Source organism: Rhincodon typus, chromosome 14 (assembly GCF_021869965.1).
Source record: "Rhincodon typus isolate 14 chromosome 14, sRhiTyp1.1, whole genome shotgun sequence".
NCBI classification, from domain to species: domain Eukaryota; kingdom Metazoa; phylum Chordata; class Chondrichthyes; order Orectolobiformes; family Rhincodontidae; genus Rhincodon; species Rhincodon typus.
The window spans coordinates 23,902,394-23,927,393 of NC_063345.1; the positions used below are offsets into that span (position 1 = coordinate 23,902,394).

General features: G+C 40.6%; 2 protein-coding genes across 2 annotated transcripts in view; one reads left to right on the plus strand and one right to left on the minus strand.

The window, feature by feature from the left end:
- LOC109930310 overlaps nucleotides 1–24,618 on the minus strand; it is a 75,790-nt gene extending 51,172 nt beyond the window's left edge. The window contains exons 1-8 of the mRNA XM_048605291.1: nucleotides 24,048–24,618; nucleotides 18,535–18,642; nucleotides 16,828–16,959; nucleotides 12,286–12,418; nucleotides 10,582–11,527; nucleotides 8,590–8,726; nucleotides 3,795–3,934; nucleotides 1,423–1,577 (exon numbers count right to left, since the gene is read on the minus strand). Coding sequence (XP_048461248.1) covers nucleotides 1,423–1,577; nucleotides 3,795–3,934; nucleotides 8,590–8,726; nucleotides 10,582–11,527; nucleotides 12,286–12,418; nucleotides 16,828–16,959; nucleotides 18,535–18,642; nucleotides 24,048–24,158 — 1,862 coding nt within the window. The 5' untranslated portion in view covers nucleotides 24,159–24,618. The remainder of the gene's footprint in view (nucleotides 1–1,422; nucleotides 1,578–3,794; nucleotides 3,935–8,589; nucleotides 8,727–10,581; nucleotides 11,528–12,285; nucleotides 12,419–16,827; nucleotides 16,960–18,534; nucleotides 18,643–24,047) is intronic.
- The window catches only part of serpinh1b (serpin peptidase inhibitor, clade H (heat shock protein 47), member 1b), a 5,902-nt gene continuing 5,109 nt past the window's right edge, over nucleotides 24,208–25,000 (plus strand). Inside the window, exon 1 of the mRNA XM_048605292.1 lies at nucleotides 24,208–24,337. Coding sequence (XP_048461249.1) covers nucleotides 24,208–24,337 — 130 coding nt within the window. The remainder of the gene's footprint in view (nucleotides 24,338–25,000) is intronic.

Here is a 25,000-nt window from a genome sequence, read left to right on the forward strand (position 1 = left end):
GCAGCATAAGAGCAAAGGTAAAAGCATACAATATAAAGATGATTAATGGAAAGCCAGAGGATTGGCATGCCATAAAAACCAGCACACGACAGCTTTTAAAAAAAATGATGAAATATGACAGTAAGCTAGAAGACGGCAAGAGTTTTAGATATCTAAAACATTAGGCGCAACAGTGGACATCGGAACACTGGAAAACGAGGCTGGAGAAACAGCAATAGGAAACAGAAATGATGGAGGAAATTATTATTAATAGATATTTCGCATCAGTTTTCCCAGTAGAAGTCATGAGCAACATACCAGAACTTCCAAGAGTCAGGGATCAGAGGTGAGTGGGCATCACTAAGGAAAAGATGCTGGCGAGGCTGCAAGGTCTGAAGACAGATAAATCACCTCTACTGGATGGGCAACATACCAGGGTTCTGAAGGAGATTGTCAAGGTATTGGTGGTGATCTTTCAGTAATCACTGGAATCATGGAAGGTTCCAGAGTACTGGAAAATGTCTAATGTAACACTTCTGTTTAAGAAGGGAGGGGGGTAGAAGTCAGGATATTATAGGCCAGTTAACCTGACCTCGGACTTTAAGAATGAACTGTTAAAATCTCATCAAAGATGAGATTGCAGAGTACTAGGAAGTGCATGGTAAAACTGGGCTGAGTCAGCATGGCTTCTTCAAGAGAGTGACAAATCTGTTAGAATTTTGAGGAGGAAATGAGCAAATTAGATGAAGGAGAGCGGTGGATGTGATCTATTCGGATTTCAAGAAGGTCTTTCCCAAGGTGTCGCACAGGATGCTTCTAGATAAGAGCCCATAGTGTTAGGGGCAAGGTACTGAAATGGAAAGGATTGGCTGACAGGCAGAGTAGGCATAAATGGGTCTTTTTCAGGGTGGCACCCACTGATTAGTAGAGTTCGTCAGGGGTCGGCATTGGGACCAAAACTATTCATGTTATACGTTAATGGCTTGGATGAAGAAACCGAGAGAATTGTTGGTAGGTTTACAGATGACACAAAGATTAGTGGAGAACAGGTTGTTTTGAGGAAGCAGGGAGGCTGCAGAAGGATTTGAACATGCTAGACAAGTGGCTAAAAAAGTGGCAGATGGAATACAATGCACGTAAGTGTGAAGTTATGCACTTTGGTAGGAAGAAGAGGCATTAACTATTTTCTAAACAGGGAAAAACTTCAGAAATCTGAAGCACAAAGGGAATTAGGAGTCCTGGTTCAGGATTTTCTTAAGGTTAACATGCAGATTCAGTTAGTCTAAAAAAAAGAGAAGACACATCAGACATAAGTGGCCCATGCATAAAGATACAGATTTTTACCTGCTCTCATTAGTATAAATTTAAAAACAAAAATGTATATTTAATTAAGGTAAGAGCACAACAAGTCAAAAGGCATACATGGATGTCTTGCCTGCATACCTCATTAGCCCTATTTTCCCTCTTTCACTGAAAAGTGCCACCGTCATAATGTTTGATTTTTGATAAAGTCTTGCAAAAAATGTTTTGTTTTTCACAGACTTCTTGAACCAGTTTATCTCTGACCTGGACCAGGTCACACCATATATTGGAGAAACCTGCAAAAGACAATTTGAGAAGATGTTGTTCTGCTTACATTCTGCCCTACCACCTCAATCCCCAACTAAACTCAACTAAGATAATAAGAAACTCCTGCAGTCTCCAAAGCACATCCAAACATTCAGAACAATAATGGCTGGTCTTCTGCTTCAACTCCATTTTCCCCATCCTATTTCACACATCCCATGAGACACCAAAAATGTGTCTATTACAGTTTTTAAATCTATCATACACTCATTGTTAAACTTATATTTTAGGGTGTAATGTGGGCAAATCGGTATATCATTATCATAACTTGATAAGCTTAACAGTTCAGTTAAAAAGCATTACACATGATGGATGTCTACGGAGAGCCATAGTCCCTCTCTTCTGGTACCATGCTTCAAGAGGACACTGGAGAACGTGAACTTCCACTGGATTGGTTCATGGTTATGACTGGCAAATTACTGCAAGGCTTTGCCTTTGCTTTTTGCTGTCTATGCCCTTACTGCCATATGTATTTGACGAATTTACGAGCTAATAATCAACTTGTTTAGCTATATTATGAATGCACCTTCTTTCAAATACTGAAGTAGGACTTTAACCCAGGGCTTCTACCATCGCACTGTATTACACTACCATTGTTCCACAAGACCGTATCATGGTCTCATTATGAAAACCATTACAGAAACTTAACAACACTACTTATGCCATAAGATAAAGTGTGGAGCTGGAAGAACACAGCAGGCCAGGCAACATCAGAGGAGCAGGAAAGCTGACATTTTGGGTCTGGACCCTTCTTCAGAAATGGGGGAGGAGAAGGGGGCTCTGAAATAAATAGACGGGGCGAGCGGTGATAGAAGGTGGATAGTGGAGCAGATAGGTGGAGAGAAGACGGACAGTTCAAGGAGGTGGGGATGAAGCTAGTAGAGGTGAGTGTAGGTAGAAAGTGGGGATGGGGGTTGGTCAGTGAGATGGGAGGAGCGGATAGGTGGGAGAGAAGATGGACAAGTCAAGGAGGAGGGGACGAGAGGTGGGGCTGGTCCTGGGATGAGGTCAGGGGTGGGGAGATTTTGAAGCTTGTAAAAGTCCACATTAAGACCATTGGGGTGTAGGGTTTCAAGGCAGAATATGAGGTGCTGTTCCTCCAGTTTTTGGGTGGCATCGTTGTACACTGGAGGCGGCCCAGGATGGATTTGTCATCCATGGAGTGGGAGAGGGAGTTGAAGTGGATGGCGACTGTGAAGCGTTGTCATTTGTCGCGAACTGAGCGTAGGTGTTCCACAAAGCAGTTTCCGAGCCTCTGCTTGGTCTCCCCGATGCAGGGGAGGCCACATTGGGAACACCGGATACAATAGACCACATTAGCGGATGTGCAGGTGAACATCTTTTTAACGTGGAAGGTTTTCCTGGGGCCTGGGATGGAGGTGAGGGAGGTGGTGTAGGGGTAGGTGTAGCACCTCCTGTGGTTGCAGGGAAAAGTGCCGGGGGTGGGTGGCAGGGCTAGTGGGGAGTGTGGAGCGGACAAGGGGGTCACAGAGACAGCTGTCTCTCCGGAAGGCAGATAAGGGTGGGGAGGGAAATATATCCTTCGCAGTGGGGTCAGATTGCAGGTGGCGGAAGTGGCAGAGAATGATGTGTTGAATCTGGAGGTTAATGGGATGATACACACACGGACAAGGGGAATTCTTTGTTTTTATTGTGGGGAGGGGGTGTGAGGGCTGAGGTGTGGGAAATGCAAGAGATGCGGTCGAGGGCATTTTTGACCACTGTGGGGGGAAATTGCAGTCCTTGAAAAACGAAGACATCTGGGATATCTGGGAGTGGAAAGCCTCAGCTTGGGAGCAGATGCGGCGGAGGCGGAGGAACTGGGAATAGGGGATCACATTCTCCAGCATCAGCAGTTCCTACTATCTGAGTGGATTACTTATGCCATGTTGTTTTTTGTTTATGAGAATAACAGTCTCAAAAATAATGAGTAAGGAGAACTTGGTTGGGTGAAGGAGAAGCAGTCAATATCAATCAACTTATATTCTATCATGCCTGAGGCAATTAGCATTGGTGCAGCACACCTGTGACACTCAAGCTTCTAAATTCAGCATTTAAGTTTTAGTTCAACTGGTGTACGTTAAAATCAAGAAGGGCTTAAACAGCATAATTGGCCTTGGTTTGATTCAGTGTAATAAAAACTCTCCATGTTCAGAATTTTAGTAAACCTCACATCCCTATGTACTTACGTTTGCTAAAGAGACACACAATGCTTGCTGGGGAAGGACACGATATGTTGGAGGAAGACATTTTAAATAACTTAATGAAAGGCAAGCAGAAAATCCATAATCTACACACAACACTTCCAGTAGGTGGTGTTGGTAATCACCTGCAAAATAATGTCAAAGTTAACAATTTATCCCTTCAATGTAAATCTCTTTTAATAAAAAAAAGAATACAAACAGACTGTTCAGTTCAGAAGGAAAAGAGCTTTTCAATAACTTGCTGCGAATGTGTTGGTCTTTAAAGTTAGTGTATCATAGAATGTAAATAATTAAGCTCATTCATGATTTGTGCAAATTTTATCCAACTGGATGAACAAAACATTTAATATTTTGTACTAGAACTCCTTTAACACAAACGGTATGACAATAAACTGACTCAATAGCACAAATTCCCAACACCTAACTAACATAACTACCTACTATTGACTTATCATGTAACAACACACTGGTCTAATTCAGAAAGAAAAATATAAATTTCCCACAACACTCAAAATTCGATATTTCAATCAAGGCTATGGTTACAACAATAGGTTAAATACTAGGAATTCTAAACTCACCTCCTGACTTCCCCAAGCCTTTGCAGTCAACATGTCAAAAAAACAGTAGTTCACAGTGTGACGATCTATGCCTTTAAGAGGGATTTGTTCTGTCCTGGTTCTCGAAGTGAGGTGTTGTAAATCTCATGTTGAGGTGTCTGCTCCATGGAAAGCAGAGTAAATAGCTTTGTATTTGTTTTTAAAAAAATAGACAAAAGAAGTGAGTCGGTTGAGTCAAGCTCATATTTACCCAGAGTTTTATAGTTTGTGCTTTCATGTGTTGAAGACGGTGTTTTTGAAGTTGAAGCTGCTGGATACAGTTCTGTCTCTGCTGCTGCAAAAAAGCTTGAGTTTTGTCTCTGCTGCTAGGTTCATTCTTTGTTTTTCCTTTCTCCTGGACTGATGATAGCATGTGAGTGAATCGGTTTTGCTGAATTGGTCTTTGCCAAGGATGTGTTTTGGAATGCTACCATATTGGAACAGTTGATGAGTATTAGTTAAATAATATTAGTATTTCAATAGGGTTAAAGTTATGCTAATTTTTTTGTATTTTAAAATTGATGTTCCTTTATTGACATCAAGCCAAAACTCAAACACAACAGCAGTAGGGGAGGGGCTGCATCCACTATGCATACAGTTTACCTGTTAAAGGACAATTCTTTGATCATCCAGTTGGATAAACTTTCCGCAAATCACGAATGAACTTAAGTCATTTGCATTCTATGCAATTAAAGATGGAAATGTTTATTTACCAGCAATGTTCACCCCTCAAGAATAAATTTTAAAAATTAACAGCAATCTTCCATGAATCATTCTATACCAGTCAAACTTGCCATACCAGAATTTCACTGTAATATGACGACCAATGGGCTTTTGGGGAAAAAAAAAAAATCTATATTTTGTGTTGGAATGATGTTCCTTTAAGAACTATGGGTGGAAATGTACAGGGACCTGAACAATGTGGGTTATAGTGTAAAATGTGGCAGAATCGTGCAAGAAATCCAGCAATGTTTAACTCCTGGGGGTATTTCACTACATCCTTTAAATATGTTCTGGACAGAAATAAAATTCTCACTACGGTATGATGAATTACTAACTGAGGGTGAATACTGTTGGTTATCAACCTCAGTAAGGGCAAATCTCACCTTATTAATATACAGCTTTGAAGAGCTTGAATCAGTTACAGTTAGTTAGGGGACAAATTTTAATAATAAAAGCAAATAGGACCCACATGCACAAAGGCAGGTGCTGCACTATCACCAAGGTAGGCTTGACTTTGGATGAAATACAGGCATGCCCATGAAAACTGTGGGAAAACAGCAGAAAAGTGAGATTTGCAATATTAATTTCACATTATTTTGTATAGGCTGGGAAGTATCTATAATGCAGCAGAGCTGATTCTCCACTTCATTAGTGATAAAGCTTGCTGTCCTTGCATACCTATGAAAATAAATGATCATTTGACCAGTTTCCTGGCTTCTCTACCAATGTGTCAAGTTGTACAATATTAGCTTCCTATCTTGCCATTCACCATGAGCAAACCGGCCACATGCATGCCACTTCCACAGACAACGGTATTCTAATGTGCCAGCCTTTAAGAACCCTTATGACACATGTCCAGTGCACTTTCAATACGCTTCTGCAATTCAATGCTGCATCTGGGAATACAACAACAATTACCATTGTAATGCTGCAAAGACCTTTTGCACACAAGAACAACCAACCAGTTTATGCAGTGGACCAGATTGCATCACTAGGCTGCTTGCATGCTCTCCGAGCTTACTTACTTTGAGCCTACAGGATGCTCACAGCATCCTTGCCTTGGCTTGCATTTTTTGCACCTTGTCCCTCAGCTGGAGATACTAGGCTCATAGCACCATGTGTTGCTCTGCTGTTTAGCAGAGACACAAAGCTTGGAAGCTTATCATGGTTATTAGCAGTCCTCAGTCAAATCAAAAGGATTCAGTAAGAGGGCCCCAGCACATCAAGTAAAGGGAAGCCTCGATTTCAATCCAAACATTTGGATATGATCAGGCTGATGCTCAAGGCAGTCAAACTTGGGATCGGCTGCTCATAAGGAACAAGGAGCCAAACACCAGGCAGCCCAGCAGCCGTTTTGACTCTATTCCTTACTGTCGGATGTTTTCCTCCTGGAGTAAGTGAATGATGAATATTCAGAGATGAAAGTGGATTCCACAGCTATTAGTCCTAGAGCAGGTGGCGGGGAGGGAGGGGTGCCTGAGTGAGTGAGAAACAGCACAAAAGCACACAGTTGGGATTGGGGTGAGAGACTGCAAGTGCGGGAAGATATTGCAGGCAATAGTGAAGTGGTAGAGCATGAGCCTTGTCGGGAGGTGGATACAGTAGCAGGGGTCAGTAGAGTGAGTTATTGGAGAGATGGTGGCAATCTTGGGCAGTCGTCAACCTTTGCCTTATATTGCTGTGCATTCTACCAGATGGTTTGGACTGACCCGAAAGCAACCTTAGACCAGGTTAACCAAACCGATGTCATGAACTCCTCTGTTGGTCCTGGCGGGCAGGGGGAAAGGAACCTTGCTTTTGCACCACTGTCCAACAGGACCTCTATGTCTTTGCCTGTAAAGCGAGGTGCGAAATTTCCCTTCTCTGCCATGTCTGGGAGAAAGTGTGGAACCATGTAAGACTGCTCCAAACTAACAGTGCTTGTCCAGGTGAACAATGGTCTTTTAAAGATTGTGCAGACACCAGGAATACTAGTCAAATATGGGATATTCTGGGACTGACGAGTTATTCTCAGGACAGAGCGTGGTTAAGATTGGTCTTGAATTGGGTGAGGGGGTACCAGAGCAGGGGTAGGTAATGGCTTGGTCAGTAGTTAGACCAGTTTAATGCAATGAGAGACCTTGTGAAGCCTTGCAGCAAGAAACTCTGCAGGAAACTGACAGCCAAAAAAAAAAGTTCAGCCCTAAATTTCTCTGAAAGGTGATTTACTGTGAATAACAGCTTGTTTTCAATAACTGATCTAATGAACCATCCTGGGAGGTAATAGGATAAAAGGAGGGTCAACCATAAGTAGAGAGGCGAGTAGGCCCCTGGGCATACTGCTGTTCTCAAGCCATAGTTTAGAACTAGCTTGTTGCAGGAAACATCTCTTTCAAGCAGGATTCAGTTGAAATTCTGGTTGCTGGCTAAAATAATTTAGAACAGTGAGTTTAACTGCTGGGATGGCCAAGCTGAGACACAGTTTTAGGTGCAAGATTGCAGAGCTAGAAAGTATTAGAACTAGGGATGTTTTGACCCAAGGTGTCTATACTTAAGACAATAATGTATAAACTGATAATCTATAAGCCTGAAGACGACCTAAAGGGATAACCTTGATGGAAGCAAGAGCAAAAGCCAAGAATCAGAACCCTCAGATGAATGTTTGAAACAGCATTCGGAGCAAATGGTTAACCTTCTAACTTCTGATAAGTATCCGACTTGAGTTTTTTTTGCTGGTGTAGAAGGAAAAGTTGAGTAGTTTGGAGCACAATCAACCATCGTCACTGCACTTTTAATACCTTTAGCACAACTATTTAAGATAGAGTATAGCTACTACAATTCATGTTATTTGATTTATGTGCAGTAAAATTCTTTTGTTTTAAACCATGAACCTTGCAGATTCATGCATTTAGCAAAAAAGAGAGATTTTCAGACTTTTAAAACAAGAAATGTGAACAGCCTCTACTGAGATTACAGCAATAATGATGCCATGGTTACTGATATGCTCATGTAGAATAATCTAAAAAATTATAACAACAGCAGAAAACAGAACACAAGGTCATATGTTTAGTTGTGTGATCATTTGGCCAATTTCAGCTGGGATCCAGTTTCATACTATAATTGCATGGGTTAGGTCCTCTGAAAAGTGGATATATACTAATGTCAATCAAGGACTAGCTTTGGTGAATGTCAGTTTAACAGCCCCACTGACAGGTCACCAACTTGACATTTCCATGAAGACAGACTGAAGAGTCACTGGATCCGAGATGCTGCCAGATCTGCTGAATTTTTCCAACAATTTCTCTTTTTTCTGAAGACCACTTATGCTGTCCTTTTACTCCAATAAAAAGGATGATTCGCAGGTTATCAAAAAATTACATGAAAGCACAAGACTTGTACTTTTTCTCAAGTCTCATTCAACTTACTACATCCTTATTTAAAAAAATGTTTAAACTAAATTGGCATATAGCCTACGTGCATACCATGTGTTGTTGTATCTCCCACAATTCTGATTACACGAGACCGATACCACTGCTTGCTTTCAGGGAGCCAAGCACACACGTAGGAGCTGATCATAGGGATGGAACTCAATGTAGCAGAATTCCTACAGCATTCAATACTGCAATTAAAAATACAACCCAAATGTTAGTTTTGGCAATTGGCTCAGCTGGTGAGGAGAAAATGGTTAGCATGGCAAGTCCACAGAAAAGGATATTTCTGGTCCCAGGATCTAGATCAATACTTCAGATTTTGGGATTTTGCAATTGACAGAATCAAAGTATACTTTAGCACCTGTCAATCTCATTGTTGGAAAGTAAAATGTCGAACTGCTTTTTTTGGATTGAGGCAGGTTGCTTAGTGCATGCTGGAGAAACAAATTCTACATCTACATTTCATCCAGTATAATAAAAATTACACTAAAAATCTCAGTGATTCTGGTCATATCCATGGCCCGAAATCCAAACCAAGCGTTGGGAACCAATAATTTTCTTTTAAATTAATTTACAAGGAGTGGGCATCGCTGGCTAGGCCAGTATTTACTGCCCATCCCTAACTGCCTGAGATGGTGGTGATGAGCAGCCTTCTTGAACCACTGCAGTCCACGTGTTATCGGTATACTCTCTGTGCTGTTAGGGAGGAGTTCCAGGATTTTGATTCAATAACAGTGAAGGGACCAGCAATATGGCTCCAAGTCAGGATGGTGTATGGCTTGGAGGGAACTGTGATGTCCTCATGTGTCAGCTATCCATATATTTCTAGGTGGCACAGATCACAGGTTTGCAAGGTGCTAAGAGATTTTGGCGAGTTGTCATGGTGCACACTGCTGCCACTGTGTTTTGGTGGTAGAAAAAGAACTCATTTCAAATGAAACTTTAACTGCAGGATGGAGCACATTAAGTCAAGTAAATTCTTACATGCAATTGCAGATTCAACTTATCAAAAACATGCAAGAGGTAGAAGGTTAAGTCACATCTCCCATGGAACCCAACAAGAATTTAAGATCATTGGGCCTAATGGGGATCCCAGGGAAACACCACCTATTTGAGCATACATGGTATTGTTGGAAACTGAACTCATCTACGTGAGCTGCTGACTTCATACTTTAGCAAATACTGATTTACACAATGTTGGCAAATCTAGGTCACCATGTCATCATGTTACAGCATCCATGTCTATGGCTTCTTTGAGCGGTACATCAATGTATGGGCTAGGTATGTGAAATGACGACATACAAGTTTTGAGCAACAGATGAAGCTAGCTGTTTCATGCTGTTATTATACAGCAGCAACATGAGTGGTGTTCACCTGCCATCAAGCCATAAACACATTGTGAATTTCAGTGCCTGTGAGATGCCAGGCATGTAGGCCATACATCCCAAAAACTGGTAGGTTGTATCAAAAAGGGTGCAAGGTACTGACTATACACAGTAGTCTACACTTGCAAAAATTCAGACAGTATCCAACATTAGATGTGATTCAGGGTAACATTTCAAACAGGTATGCCAGTATGTCATCTTGGAAACGATTGGGGGTGTGTTGGGTGGTGAAGAATGGCCTCTCGGGGAAGTATAGCACTGATTGCCGGGTTTCTGGTACTGTGACTGGCTCTACTGTAACGAGACGTATGTCAGGTTCCAAGTGATCGATTGCTTTCATTATAAATTCTGATGTTCGCATTTATAATGATAATATCAAAAGTAAGGATAGAAGTATAATTTTAAAATGGGGACTGAATTATGCCTGGTCCCCTGATCCAATTAACATTCTGCCTCATGCCGTCTTCATTCAAAGACTGCACTTTGTGTTGACTCCATATTGTGCAATACTAGAGGGACTAAGTGTTACCAACTAAGAGTCACTGTTGCCTCATTGAGCTGTCTGAATTTTGGCAATGTGTTCTTGTGAAACTTTGCTCCCCACTACAAAGATATGATTCTTTAATGACAACATAGGAAAATCCTTTCATGTACTTACTTCAATTGTCTCATCAGTTCCGGTAGCTCCTGACCAAGGTGCTGTATGTAGAAATAGTGTGGATCGATTGCATAACTGACCCTTATCTCTATCTCCTGCCACCGACAAAACTGGAATTCTGGTATATCACTGGCTTCAGGTGGTTTTATATCCCTTCCAACAGGTGAATTTGAAAAATAACTCCTACTTAATGGTTCCAAGATACAATTTGAACTCATGTATTGTTCCAAAGAAACCACACAATTTTTTGAGGTTGCTGCTTGTTCAGTTGGATTTGGGTGGCTGAAAGTATCATTCAGGTTCAAGGGTTCTGGAGATGAAATGTTATCAAGAGTTGAGGCTGGTACTTGTCCATTACACATCCGTTCTTTTTCAGGCCTAACTGATGAAGGGAATTCTAAAGTGTCCCAAACTTCCCATTCTGATCGAACGATATATGTTTGATTTTCAGTTGTAGACTTGTTTTTGTTAGAAAGGATACGTGGACCTTCTTGCTTCAAGTGCACACTTGTGCAACTTGAGTTTTCAGTAGATAATGTCTCCTTTACTGTTTCTACAATGAGCTCATTGCATAGATTTGATGATCCAATTTCTTCTGGAGGTCGGTCCACTTCTGAAAACTGTCTGTTGAGAAAAGGGGAACAATCACTGGAATGCCTCACTGATTGCTCTTCCTTTTGCAATTTAGATTCTGATATCATTTCCTCACAAGATGCATCAACTACTTGGGAAGTATTTGTTTTGGAAATAACAAGCTTTGGACTACAGATGCCAGGTCCTTCATGAATATGTACACATACATGTTGTTTAACACCTGTTGGAAAATCTTCTGGAGCTAAACCATTAATATAACTTGTAGAACCGAATGCAGGAACTCCGAAAGAAAAACGTTTCTTTGTTGCAGTCTGTTGTCCAGCTGCCACAATTCCTACTTGAAACAAGATGCCTGTGATAGCAGACAAGGCCTTAATGAGGAACAGAAAAAATAACTTCGAAAAAAACATCTAATCTTTGTTAGATTTAGGCATGATCTTTAAACATTTATGCCATAGCAATATATTTTGACAATGTGAATACCGGAAAGTACTTTCCTTTAATTTCCTGAGTGCTTCTTAAAAAATCTACGTTTAGACAGTAATTTTGTATAATTGATCTCAAACTTAAACTCTTATAATTACCCTACACAGAATGTGAAATGACAATCTACAGTTTTCAGCCAAAGTCAGTATTCAAGTATGAAGAATAATTAGACCAGAATGTGATTTGAAGCTGAATTTCCAACTTTAGTGCACCATATAAATGAATGTCTTAATTTGAGAATGTGTCTGTAGTGTCACATCTCTGAAAGACTTCAGAGGAACAGCACATTAAAGGAAAGTAAGGTAAGAGCACGCCAAATAATAACTGATTTGCTAAGCCATCAACGACTAAAACTGAAAGCACTAAAAAAGTGAAAGCAAAAAAAAAGTTCAGATAGTTAACATTAGCTTTGACAATCTTTTGTTAACAAACCAATGAACAATTTCATTTTTTTCATATACAGATTGTATCTTTGCTCAGTTAGAAATACAATTTGCAACTAGTCTCTAGATTTTACATTCACTTTTCTTGTGTACCTCCTAAAAAAATTGTTCAGGACATAACAAGTTTCTTTTAATGCACCTATGAGATTTTACAGATTTTTAGTTCCAGATGAGGAATTACCTGTTTTAGTTTCTTGAAAACTTTTGTATAATTCTTTACTTAAACTGCATAGTTGACTTAGTTGACCAAAGACAACTTCATAAATTTTGCAGAAATCTTCTTTAAAAGTAATGTTCTGAATATTCAATCTGACCTGTAAAAACATATTACCACAAGTCAATTTTCATCAACAACTTGCATACCCATAGCACTTCTCTTCTCCATATCAAGCATCCTAAGGTGCTTCTGGACAACATTGTCTTAACCATTAGAAGTCATAAGCATGATATAGCTAGTGACTCAGACAGGTTTAAGAATTTCAGAACTTAGGGTCTGGACAGCTGAAGGCATAACCACCAAGGAGGTAAAGGAAACAGGGATGCACGAAATGCCAAGATTGCAGGAACGTAGCTAGAACACTGGAGCAATAGTAGACCATTCAACCTCAAGCCTACTCCACCATTCTAGAGATCATGATTGATCATTTAACTCAACATTTTCCTACACTACTTCATCTCTCAATCTATTGATCTCTGTCGGAACACATTTTATAACTGACCTTCCTCAGTATTCTGGAGAAGAGAATTCCAAAGATTCATTGCCATCAGAATGAACAAATTGCTCACTATCTCAAATGGCTTTCTCTTATTCTGAGATTGTGTTCTCTTAATCTAAATAACCTCAAAATTCAAAAAATTGAGGCCAAATCGCCTCAATCTCTCCTCATAGCTCAGTGCCACCATTTTAGAATTTATTCTGGTGTACTGCCATTACACTCTCTCTATGGCAAAGCATATCCTTCATTAGGTAAGCTACAGTAGTTCTTAGGAAATGTTCCCTGTGAAGATCACTATAGTCTGTAAAGTAAAAACATATTTTGCAATTCTCAAGAATCAAAGAAACATGGAATTAGAAAAACAGTTTTCTTCTCATTATGTTTTCATTAGATCTAATGCGATATGGCTTATCATAAACTCCATGTCACCTATTTATAGACAGTTAGAATATTTTATTTATTGAAACGTCAAATTTGAAAAGATAACTAAGTACAATTAAGCATCCATATCTATTTAACTTCGACTGGATACCCTGCACAATTTCTAAAATCACAAGTATGGAAACATAGAAAACAGGAACAGCAGTAGGCTATTCAACCCTTCAAATCTGCTCTGCCATATGACCATGATTGATCATTCTACTCAGTACCCTGTTCCCACTTTCTCCCGACACCCTTTGATCCATTTAGCTCGAAGAACTATACTTAACCCCTTCTTGAAAACAGTGTTTTGGCCTCAAAGACTTTTGCTGACAGGGAATTATATTTGCGCCCTAGGGAATTTGTAATTACTTCCAGCCTATTATAAGATATAATCTTTAAAGTATACTAAACTACTGGGATGTTAAGATGGAGCTGCTTTCAAAATCAAGCAAAACCAGCAGAAAGTGGAGGATTTTGCACACAAGTTTTAGAATACTCATGGACAAAGACGAGAGTGGTCCTAAAGGAAAAGTGCTAAATTGGGGGAAGGCCAACTGTAGCAAGATTCAACAGGAGCTGGGGAATGTAGATTGGCAGCAACTGTTTGAGGGTAAAAGAGGCTTTTAAAGAGAGGTTGATTAGAGTGCAGGAAAGACATGTCCCTGTGAAAATGAGGGATAGAAAGGGCAAGATTAGGGAACCATGGATGACCGGTGAAATTGAGAGACTAGGACAACTAGGATAAGGTCTAAGCGACTGAAAACAGACAAAGCTTTGGAAGAATATCAGGAAAGTAGAACCAATCTGAAACGAGGAATTAAGAGGGCTAAAAAGGGTCATAAAATATCTTTAGCAAACAGGGTTAAGGAAAATCCCAAAGCCTTTTATTTGTACATAAGGAGCAAGAGGGTAACTAGAGAAAGGGTTGGCCCACTCAAGGACAAAGGAGGGAAGTTATGCAAGGAGTCAGAGAAAACGAGTCAGATTCTTAATGAGTACTTTGCGTCGGTATTCACTGAGGAAAGGGGCACGACGGATGTTGAGGTTAGGGACAGATGTTTGATTCCTCTAGGTCAAGTCGGCATAAGGAGGGGGGAAATGTTGGGTATTCTAAAAGGCATTAGGGTGGACAAGTCCCACGGTCCGGATGGGATCTATCCCAGGTTTCTGAGGGAAGCGAGAGAGGAAATAGCTGGGGCCTTAACAGATATCTTTGCAGCATCCTTGAGCATGGGTGAGGTCCCGGAGGACTGGAGAATTGCTAATGTTGTCCTCTTGTTTAAGAAGGGTAGCAAGGATAATCCAGGTAATTATAGACCGGTGAGCCTGATGTCAGTGGTGGGGAAGCTGCTGGAGAAGATACTGAGGGATAGGATCTATTTACATTTGGAAGAAAATGGGCTTATTAGTGATAGGCAGCATGGTTTTGTGCAGGGAAGGTCATGTCTTACCAACTTGATAGAATTCTTCGAGGAAGTGACAAAGTTGATAGATGAGGGAAGGGCTGTAGATGTCATATACATGGACTTCACTAAGGCGTTTGATAAGGTTCCCCATGGTAGGCTGATGGAGAAAGTGAAGTTCGCATGGGGTCCAGGGTGTACTAGCTAGATGGATAGAGAACTGGCTGGGCAACAGGAGACAGTTGTAGTGGAAGGGAGTTTCTCAAAATGGAGAACTGTGACCAGTGGTGTTCCACAGGGATCCGTATTGGGACCACTGTTGTTTGTGATATACATAAATGATCTGGAGGAAGGTATAGATGGTCTGATTAGCAAGTTTGCAGATGACACTAAGATTGGTGGAGTAGCAGATAGTGAAGGGGACTGTCGGAGAATGCAGCAGAATATAGATAGATTGGAGAGTTGGGTGGAGAAATAGCAGATGGAATTCAAACCAGGCAAACGCGAGGTGATGCATTTTGGAAGATCTAATTCAAGAGCGAACTATATGGTAAATGGAAAAGCCCTGGGGAAAATTGATGCACAGAGAGATCTGGGTGTTCAGGTCCATTGTACCCTGAAGGTGGCAACGCAGGTCGATCGAGTGGTCAAGGAGGCATACAGCATGCTTTCATTCATCGGACGGGGTATTGAGTACAAGAGTTGGCAGGTTATGTTACAGTTGTATAGGACTTTGGTTCGACCACATTTCGAATACTGCGTACAGTTCTGGTCACCACATTACCAAAAGGACGTGGATGCTTTGGACAGGGTGCGGAGGAGGTTCACCAGGATGTTGCCTGGTATGGAGGGCACTAGCTATGAAGAGCACTAGCTATGAAGAGAAGTTGAGTAGATTAGGATTATTTACATTAGAAAGACAGAGGTTGAGGGGAGACCTGATTGAGGTCTACAAAATCATGAGAGGTATAGACAGGGTGGATAGCAAGAAGCTTTTTCCCCAGAGTGGGGGACTCAATTACTAGGGGTCACGATTTCAAGGTGAGAGGGGGAAAGTTTAAGGGAGATATGCGTGGAAAGTTCTTTACGTGTGGAAAGTTCAATGCATGGAATGCACTGCCAGCAGAGATGGTAGAGGCGGGCATGATAGCGTCATTTAAGATGTATCTAGACAGATACATGAATAGGCAGGGAGCAGAGGGATACAGATCCTTGGAAAATAGGTGACAGGTTTAGATAGAGGATCTGGATCAGCGCAGGCTTGGAGGGCCAAAGGGCCTGTTCCTGTGCTGTAATTTTCTTTGTTCTTTAAGTATAGCTTGGGCACAGCATATTGACTATATTACCAGGACATCAACTTAAGTGGGGTCTGTGGAAGTATATAAAAAAAAGACACCGTGTAAAAAGACCTCATGTAAAACACAATTAATCCTAGTCAGGCACAGATTAAAGACTACAAGCAATCTAGGACTAAGTGGTAAAGGCAGGGTGTTGCTTTCTGTCTACAACACATACTGGACTACGATTAAGAAAAAAATTTCTTTGATACTCTGGGAGTACTTGGACAAAAGTATCATTGTTGATGCAGAACGTGGGACAGATTTACCATGAAACCAATAAGTGGCAAGCCTTGACAACATTCCAAAAAAGATCATGGTGCAGAAGTCAAATCAACAACATAATATCAAGCAAAATCATCAGCAACCTCCTGATGTTACAGGTTGTCTGTTTTTAGGAGAGTTTTGTATAGCACATAAATAAAAACTGCAGGGCTAATAAAATGAGCTTACAAACCAGGCTATGCCTGCAAGTTTACATTTTTCTATATTCATTAATCAAATAATATAAGCCATGCAAATAAACAGTGAAAATTTGTTTGTTTGTGCTACTGTTGTTGAAATTTAAACCCACTATGAACAAAAGTGAATTAATTTTACTGATGATTGTGCCTGTTTTTAGAAGGGGAAGATTTGGATTCTATTAATCGGGAACATAAACCTGCAAACAAAGCAAAAACTCATCATTCATACATATTCACTTGAATGTAAAGGACTTACTGCAATGCAGTATTTTGAAAATATAAAGGATATTCACATTAAAATCAAAAATTTACTGCTATAAAGAGTCAAAATGTTCCATTCCTTGGGAATGTATTCATGATTAAAATTTACAGTAACATACCCATTCAACAAGCGGCCCCAGCTCTTTGCTAATGGCCTTGTGGTAATTTTCAATTATCATCAGCTGGTAGAACAGACACCGTTTCATTTTTTCTATTGTAGTAGCAATCTTCTGTTCCATATGCACATTTTGCTAGCAAAATATAGTATGAAAATACATGACATTATGCATACTTTTAAAATTGTACACCTAGATTCAAAAATCTAAAAGCTTGCCTGCATATAGGACCTTTAATGTCGCAAAACATCCCAAGTGTTTTGCAGGAATGATGACCAAATTAGACACTGAACTTCACAAAGCAATATTAGGGCAGGTGACCAAAAGCTTGGTCAGAGGTAGGATTCAAACAGCATCTTAAAGAGGCAGAAAGGTCAAGGAAAGGAATTTCAGAGCTGTAGATTTAGGCAGTTGAAAGCAAGATCAAGTTAAAGGATCAAAATCAGGAATGTGAAAGTAGTCACAATTGGTGGAAGCCAAAAAGAACCCTCAATGTTGTATCCTCTTGCAGCCCAACAATGTTAAGGAAAGATCAGGCCATTAAACTTTGATCAAAAGCACAGGCTTTTTAAAGTCGAGGTGTTGACAGACCAGAGACAGAGACAATGTAGGTGAGCAAGCACAAGGATGATGGTTGAATGATGCTTTGGCAGAAACTCAAGTTAATGGGGAATTGGAAGCTAGTCAGGACTGCATTTTGTTAGTCAATGTTAGAGTGAACGAGGGAATTGATGGTTTCAGTAGCAGATGAGCAAAGGCAGGGCAAACACAAGAGAAATTATGTTGGTTTAAATAGGAAGTCATAATGATGGAAATGTCCTCAGAAGGTCAGCTTAGTGTTAAATAGATTGTCGAAGTTCAGAATGTTTTGAATCGGCCTCAAACATTGGTTAAGGAGATGATATGGAGTTTGTAGCTAGAGAAATGAGTTTCTGGTGGAATTCAAAGTCTTCACAATATTTAAATGGAGAATAGTTTTATTTATCCAATACTGGATATCAGATAGCGTGATGAAACACAGCAGGCAATATAGGTGGCAAGAAACCCAGAAAGGAGACCAAGAGCTGGCCCATGTACTAAGAAAAGCAGCAGCAGCCACAGAGGCAGTCAATCACATTTTAATTTTATGTGGTGGTGGGTGAGGTTTGGAATGGAGAAACAATGAGAAATGACAATGGCCATGTGCTTTCATTTGGTCTATTATTCAAAATGTTTATGCCTAATTGTTTCATTGCAAAGTTTTTTGATTGATTTGATCCTAGCTGATTATTTCAAAGTTGAAATAGTGTTTAAAAAAATGAACGAAGACTTCAGATGGCAGGTCAGGCAATTGTATCTTGGTGGTGAAATTTTGCCTTCTTTCACTGAAGCACAATATACATATTCCAGCAAGGCTGTGTTCTGCTGTTAGTATGTAAGTCATCAAGTTAACTGTATGGCATACTGATTAGAAATTACTGTCAAAAATCTGTACAAAAGACATCCACTTGACCAGAGGTGAAGGCTTCTTAATTTCATATGTATCATTCTACATAACGGTCTTAGGAAACACTGCAAAAATGGCGAGCTTGCTAACCATTTTCAGATCAACATGTGTAGAGGGAACTCGGGCACTCATTCGCTTGATCACAAGTAACAAACACTGGTGGCAATGGAGAGGAGGTACTTCACTGTTCATCTAATATGGATGTTTTGGAGAAACTTTCTTACCTCCCTTCTTTTTTCCAGAGATACAACGCAAGCATTACCCAAGGTAGTTGATAGTGTTTCCATAGTGCAAGAGATCCTGCAAGACCTTTCACAGGAGATGGTCCCAAGCTGTAATACATCAGCAAAAGAAAGTCCCTGGGGTGAACCTAAAGCAGCATTGAATTGAAAGGGATTGCAGAAGACAAAATTGCTTTCTTTCAATCTTAAGGAAGTTGTAACTAAAGAAGATGTTTCCAAAAAAATCATTCAGGGAAAACATATGGGTTGAAATTAGAAATAAAAAAGGATTGATCACCTTGAGGGAAACTGCGGAAAAAGTAGGTAGAGAGATCTCAGATATATGCAAGAATCATCAGGTTGTAATTGTAAGTGATTTTAATTTTCCAAACATAGACTGGGACTACCATAATGTTAAAGATTTGGATAGTGAAGAATTTGTTAAATGTATTCAAGAAAAGTTTCTTTATCAATATGTAAATGTTCCTGCTGGAGAAGGAGCAAAACTTGCCCTCGAGTAATAAGGCAGGGCAAGAGACTGAAGTGATAGTTGGAAATCACTTTGGGTCTAGTAATCATAATTTTGTTTTAAAATAGTTATGGAAAAGGATAAGGCTTCCATTAAAAATTTTAATTTTTAATTGGAGTAAGGCAAATTCTAAGGTATAGCACAAGAATTTTCAAAAATTGATTGGAGTAGACTGTTCACAGGTAAATACATGGCCTGATAAATGGGAAGCTTTCAAAGGTGTGAAAACAAGAGTTCAGAACCATTATGTTCCTGTTAAAGAGAGAGAAAGGTGAGGCTGGTACAATTAGAGAACAATGAATGAATAAAGATATTGAGGTTCGAGTCAAGAATAAAAAAAAAAAATCAAATTAGATATAGACAACTGGGTTCAAATGATTCTTCGGAACAGTACAAAGAGAGTGTAGGGGCATTCTAAGAGGGAGATCAGGAAGGCAAAGGGAGGAAACGAAGTAAGCTTTGGCAAATAAGGTTAAGGATAATCCAGAGAGATTCTAGAAGTACATTAAGAGCAAGAGAGCAACTCAAAAGTTGGGCCCCTTAATGATCAAAGAGGTTGTCTTTGTGTTGAACCTCAGGAGACAGGAGAGATATTAAATGAATATTTTGCATCAGTTTTTACTGTGGAAAGAGAAATGGAGGGTAGAGCACTTGGGGGAAAAATAAATACTGATGTTTTGAAAACAGTTCATATTATAGAAGAGGAAGTGCTGGAGGTCATGGAAAACAAAGGGGGAATAAATCTTCAGGACGTAATTTAGTGTATCCCAGGATATTGAGGTAAATTAGGGAGGTAATTGTGGGGCCCCTTGCAGAAATAATTGTATCATCTATAACCATAGGCGAGGTGCCGGATGATTAGAGAGTGGCTAATGTTTAAGAAGAGATGCAAGGAGAAGCCTGGGAACTGTAGACCTGCGAGTCTGACTTCGGTGGTGGGCAAGTTGCGGGAAGTGATTCTGAAAGATAAAGGTTTATACGCATTTGGAGAAGCAAGGAATGATTAGAGATAGTCAGTATGGTTTTGTGCAAGGGAAATCATGTCTCACAAACTTGATTGAGTTTTTTAAAGAAGTAACGAAGAAGATTGATGAGGACAGAGCAGTAGACATTGTTTACTTGGAAGTTAGTAAAGCATTTGACAAGGTTCTGCATGGTAGACTAATTAATAAAGTTAGACCAGATGGGATTCAAAGTAGATCCAAAATTAACTTATTGACAGGAGACAGAATGATGGTGGAGAGTCATTTTTTGGACTGGAGGCCTGTGATCAGCAGTGTTCCACAAGGATCGGTGTGGGTCCACTTTTGTTTGTCATTCATATAAACGATTGAGATGAGAATATAGCAGTCATGGTTAGTAAGTTTGCAGATGGCACCAAGATTGGTGGTACTGCACACAGTGAAGTAGGTTATCTAAGATTACAAAGAGATCTTGATCAATTGGCTCAATGGGCTGAAGAGTGGCAGACAGAGTTTAATTTGGATAAATGTGAGCTATTGCATTTTGGTAAGATGAACAAGGGCCCTGAGTAGTGTGATAGAACAGAGTCCCAGGATTCAGGTACCTATTTCTTTGAAGTTTGCATCACATATAGACAGGTGGTTAAGAATGCATTTAGCACCTTTTGAGAATAGGAGTTGGGACATTATGTTGAGATTATACAGGATGTTGGTGAGGCCTCTTCTGGAGTACTGTGTCGAGTTCTGGTCACCTTGTTATAGGAACGATATTAAGCTGGAGAGGGCTCAGAGATTTACCAGCATGTTGCTGGGATTGGAGGATTTGAGGAAAGGCTGGATAGGCTGCAACGTTTTTCCACTGGAGTGTAGGACGTTGAGGAGTGACATTATAGGGGTTTATAAAAATCATGAGGGGTATAGATAAGGTGAATGGCAGGTGTCTTTTCCTTAGGGTGGTGATATCAAGAGTAGGGGGCTTATTTTTAAGGTGAGAGGAGAAAGATTTTAAAAAAATGACACAAGGATAACTTTATTTTGTTTTAGAGTGGTTCACATGTGGAATGAACTTCCAGAGGAAGCAGTGGATGCGGGTGCAGTTGCAACATCTAAAAGAAATTTGGATAAGTTCATGAATGAGAAATGTTTGGAGGGATATGGCCAAGTGCAGGCAGGTGGGACTAGTTCAGTTTGGGATTACTGTTGGACCAAAGGGTCTGTTTCGTCTTGTATGACTATGACTATACTGATCCATTGGTCTGCTGCCCGACAGTGTGATCTGGCTCAAAGTCAACCAAGATGATTCCTGGAAACATGATAAAAACTTAATCCAAAAGAAAACTAGCTACAGGAGTTCAGAGACTATGAAAACACTGATTTGAAAGTACTACTGGAACACTTCAAACATAGCTCTTTATTCCAGAGTGCCAGAATGATGCAGCTATGGCCAAAATTGTCCAAAGTACTGCATCAAATACAAAACAGAGTAAAATTATGGCACAATTGTCGACTGGGCTCTTTAAAGAGAGGCAAGAAGAGTTCTGTAGATATTTTCTAATCTACCTGTTCAGTGATGTCACAACACACTACTGGAACAGGTGGGACTTGAACCTGGGCTCCTGGTGCAGAGGTAGAGATACTATCACTGCACCACAAGACTAAGAAGAGCTCTGTAACATTTTCCATGTAATGGAGATCACACAAAGCAATAACATTGGCCAAAGCTGAGGTAGAGGGTCTTCTCCCTCAATAACAGAATTGAGATTGACTGACAAGTCTATCATAAAAACATTGTTACATCATGATAATCTCTTGGAATACCCATCTGAGGATGACGTCAATGTGGAATCAGTTTAACCAGGTGATACAGAACAAGTTAGAAAACCAGATTTGATCATATGGTATATAAGCGATTATCAGTGACCTTGTCTGAAAAAACATTAACCTTCCAAGTTGCACATTCTGCAGCATGCAGCTCAACCCTGAAGAAGAAACAGAACAAACTTTTGCAGAAGTCATGGAAGTTCAGCAACAAAAGTACTGACAAATGCTGAGAAAAAGCGATAAACCAAAATGTCAGCAAACCTTATATATTCCTTTTGCCTTAAAGCTTGTACTTTGCACAATTATCATGAACAATGTGACTTTTTCCTTGAGATAAAGATTTATTATATGACAATAGATGAATATTTGCTGCTTCTGGTTAAAATGCAACTTCCAGATCAACATTTCCACATTTGATAGTTTGAACACTGTTGCACTTTCCAAAATAAAGGTCCAAAATATGGTTGCATATTATTTGTTCTGATTAATCCTTTGAGTTTGAGACCAGATGAGCTGTTACATGTTATTGAGCCTGTTTTTATAAAATGCCAACTATTTAAAAAGGAGGAAACACTGAACAAAGTAGAAACAACATATACCAATAAAAGTGAGAATGAATATGTAGCAAAGGGGCTGTGAAAGTGGGTGGGTGGTCTACGGAAGCAATGGAAAGGGGGTTTGTTTGGATTTTTGACCCCTTTGACAATGCATGTTTTGTATGACAATATTTAATAGGCAGGACCTCATGTGGGGAGACATCAAGGTGTAAGCAGCTTGCAACCACAGCATAGGGAAAAGATAGCGCATGTGCCATCCTGCTAGAGGGCAAGTTTTTTTTGCAGAAAGCTTAGATGAGGACAGATTGCAGAAGAAAATTTATGGATAAGCACAAAGAAATACTTTGTATATTTGGTTTGTGTACAACATTAATGACATGGAGGAGTTCAGCCCTAATTTAGCATGGAGCTACGCACAAAGCTAGGAGCCTATCTTTTCCAGCACAGAACTTGTGATCAATTCCAATAATATCTCAGACCCAGTCAGAGCATCTGTTGGTCAATGTCACAGCCATGACTGTGCCACAAGCAGTTGTTCAGGCTGAAATCATAAAATGCTGGAGATCACAGCAGGTCAAGCAGCATCCATGGAGAAAAAACAAACTAAAATTTCTAGTTTAGATGACTCTTCAGAATCAATAGAATGGACTTCTTAAATATTCATCTCATTCTACACCTTCTCGGCAGCTATAATATTGTACTATACAAGTGCATCAGGGTAACAGAACAGAGTGCAGGATACAGTCTGCTTGTAAAGCACATAAGACAACACTTTTCACTGTACCTCAGTACACATGACAGTAATAATCAAATCTGTTTTAAACGACTGGAAAATTGCAAAGTGTTGCAAATATTATCTGCTGTAGGCTCAATACCACAACCATTCTCACCAGCTTCTGGCAATACTACTATCAGATGACAGATTTCAAAGAGGATGTCCTTCCTGAAACAATCATCTGGCACATAGTTTCTCAGTGAGCTTTGAATAGGAGAATGACATTCTGAATACTATGTGGATATTGTCTCCTCTGACAGGCATTCTTCTCACCCACCCTTCAACCAGCTGGTCTAGCCCTGCGTCACCTTTGCTCTTCATCCTTGTAAATGTTGTAGTCCAAGGTGACATAGACTGCTGCTCCCACATTTGAGGGGAAGTCACATGTGCAGAACTCAAAGTCAAGGCAAAACGCATCTAGACTTTAGCCACAGTAAAGAACTCAAACAGAACTTTACAAATCAGGTGGTACCCAGTAGAAATCAATGAGCCACTAATGAGTGGTTGATGATCCCTTTAGATAGGAGGTCAGGGTAAGGAGATAGTGTCTTTCCTGCTGTTGAAGAGGGGTCTATTTGTGAGAGTTTGGACTCCAAAACAGTGGTAGTGAGTCCAAGCTATGACAACCAAGAGTCTTGTGGCAGTATTCCTACCCCAGAGTTAGGAGCTCTGGGTTCGAGTCCCTCCTGCCCTAGGAAGTGTACAATAACTTGTATGAACAGTCTGATCTACAATCTTTGGGGCAGAAGGTCCAGATTCAAGTCTCACCCGCCCGGAGAGGTTGTGTAATAGGTCTATAGGAAGACTTTTTCAAACGCCAGGATGCAGCTCCGAGACTGGTGGTCTTAATACTAGACTATGAATCCACTTACCCCAGGGAATGTTCGAGTCTCACCATAGCAGTTGGTGGAATTTAAATGCAGCTCTAGGCCCAGTCCATGTTGAGCGAGGACACCCTCAACAGGAGTGCACGCGTGCACCATTTTGAAAACTAACGGTCCTCGGGCCACGCGCGTGGCGTTTCTCCTCCCGATGAACAGGTGCCGCCGAGAGGGAAACCACCACGTTTTACACAATATCAAAAGAAACAGCAACAGCAGTAGGCTGTTCGGCCTTTCCCGGTTTATGGAGCAAGACGGGACCCACTCCCCCCAACCGGGAGGTAAGTAAAGACACGAGCACTGCCGACAAAACGTCGAGTGACGGGGCCTTCACCGTTCGCTCCCCCCTCGCTCCTGGACCGTCCGCTGGAAAAGCAGCGACAACCCTGGAAGCCAGCAAATGGCAAAGTCCCATCACCATCCCCCCACCCCCAAAGGGATGGAGGGGAAATCGCGCTTCTTACAGCCTCTCAGTTCCTACTATTTTTAATCAAACCAGTTAGGGCGCCCAGTAAGACCCTCTACTCCTTCTCGGATCTCACCCCAACTTGGGCAACATCTAATTTACCTCCATCATTGCTGCTGCTGCCGCCGCCGCCCCCCCTCCCCTTCTCCAACCACCAGAGCCTGGACAATGATTGACAAGAGGGTTTTCTCAGAGTACACACAGCTGCTGCATGTTTCTGACCCAGTGTGGAGTGGATCATCAATCAGCAAAACTGGCAATGCCCCACAGCTGTTGGAGGTTACTAACCCAGTATACAGTGGGTTACTGGTGCTTTTGTTTGCTCGTGTGATAGTGTCCCTACCTCTGGGCCAGGAGGCCTGAGTTCAAGTGCCAGTTGCTCCAGAAGTGCCTAATAACATATCTTAAAAATAGTTAAATCTTTAAAATAAAAGTGGATTGCCAGGGCTCCTTTAGCACAGTGGTAGTGTCCCTACCT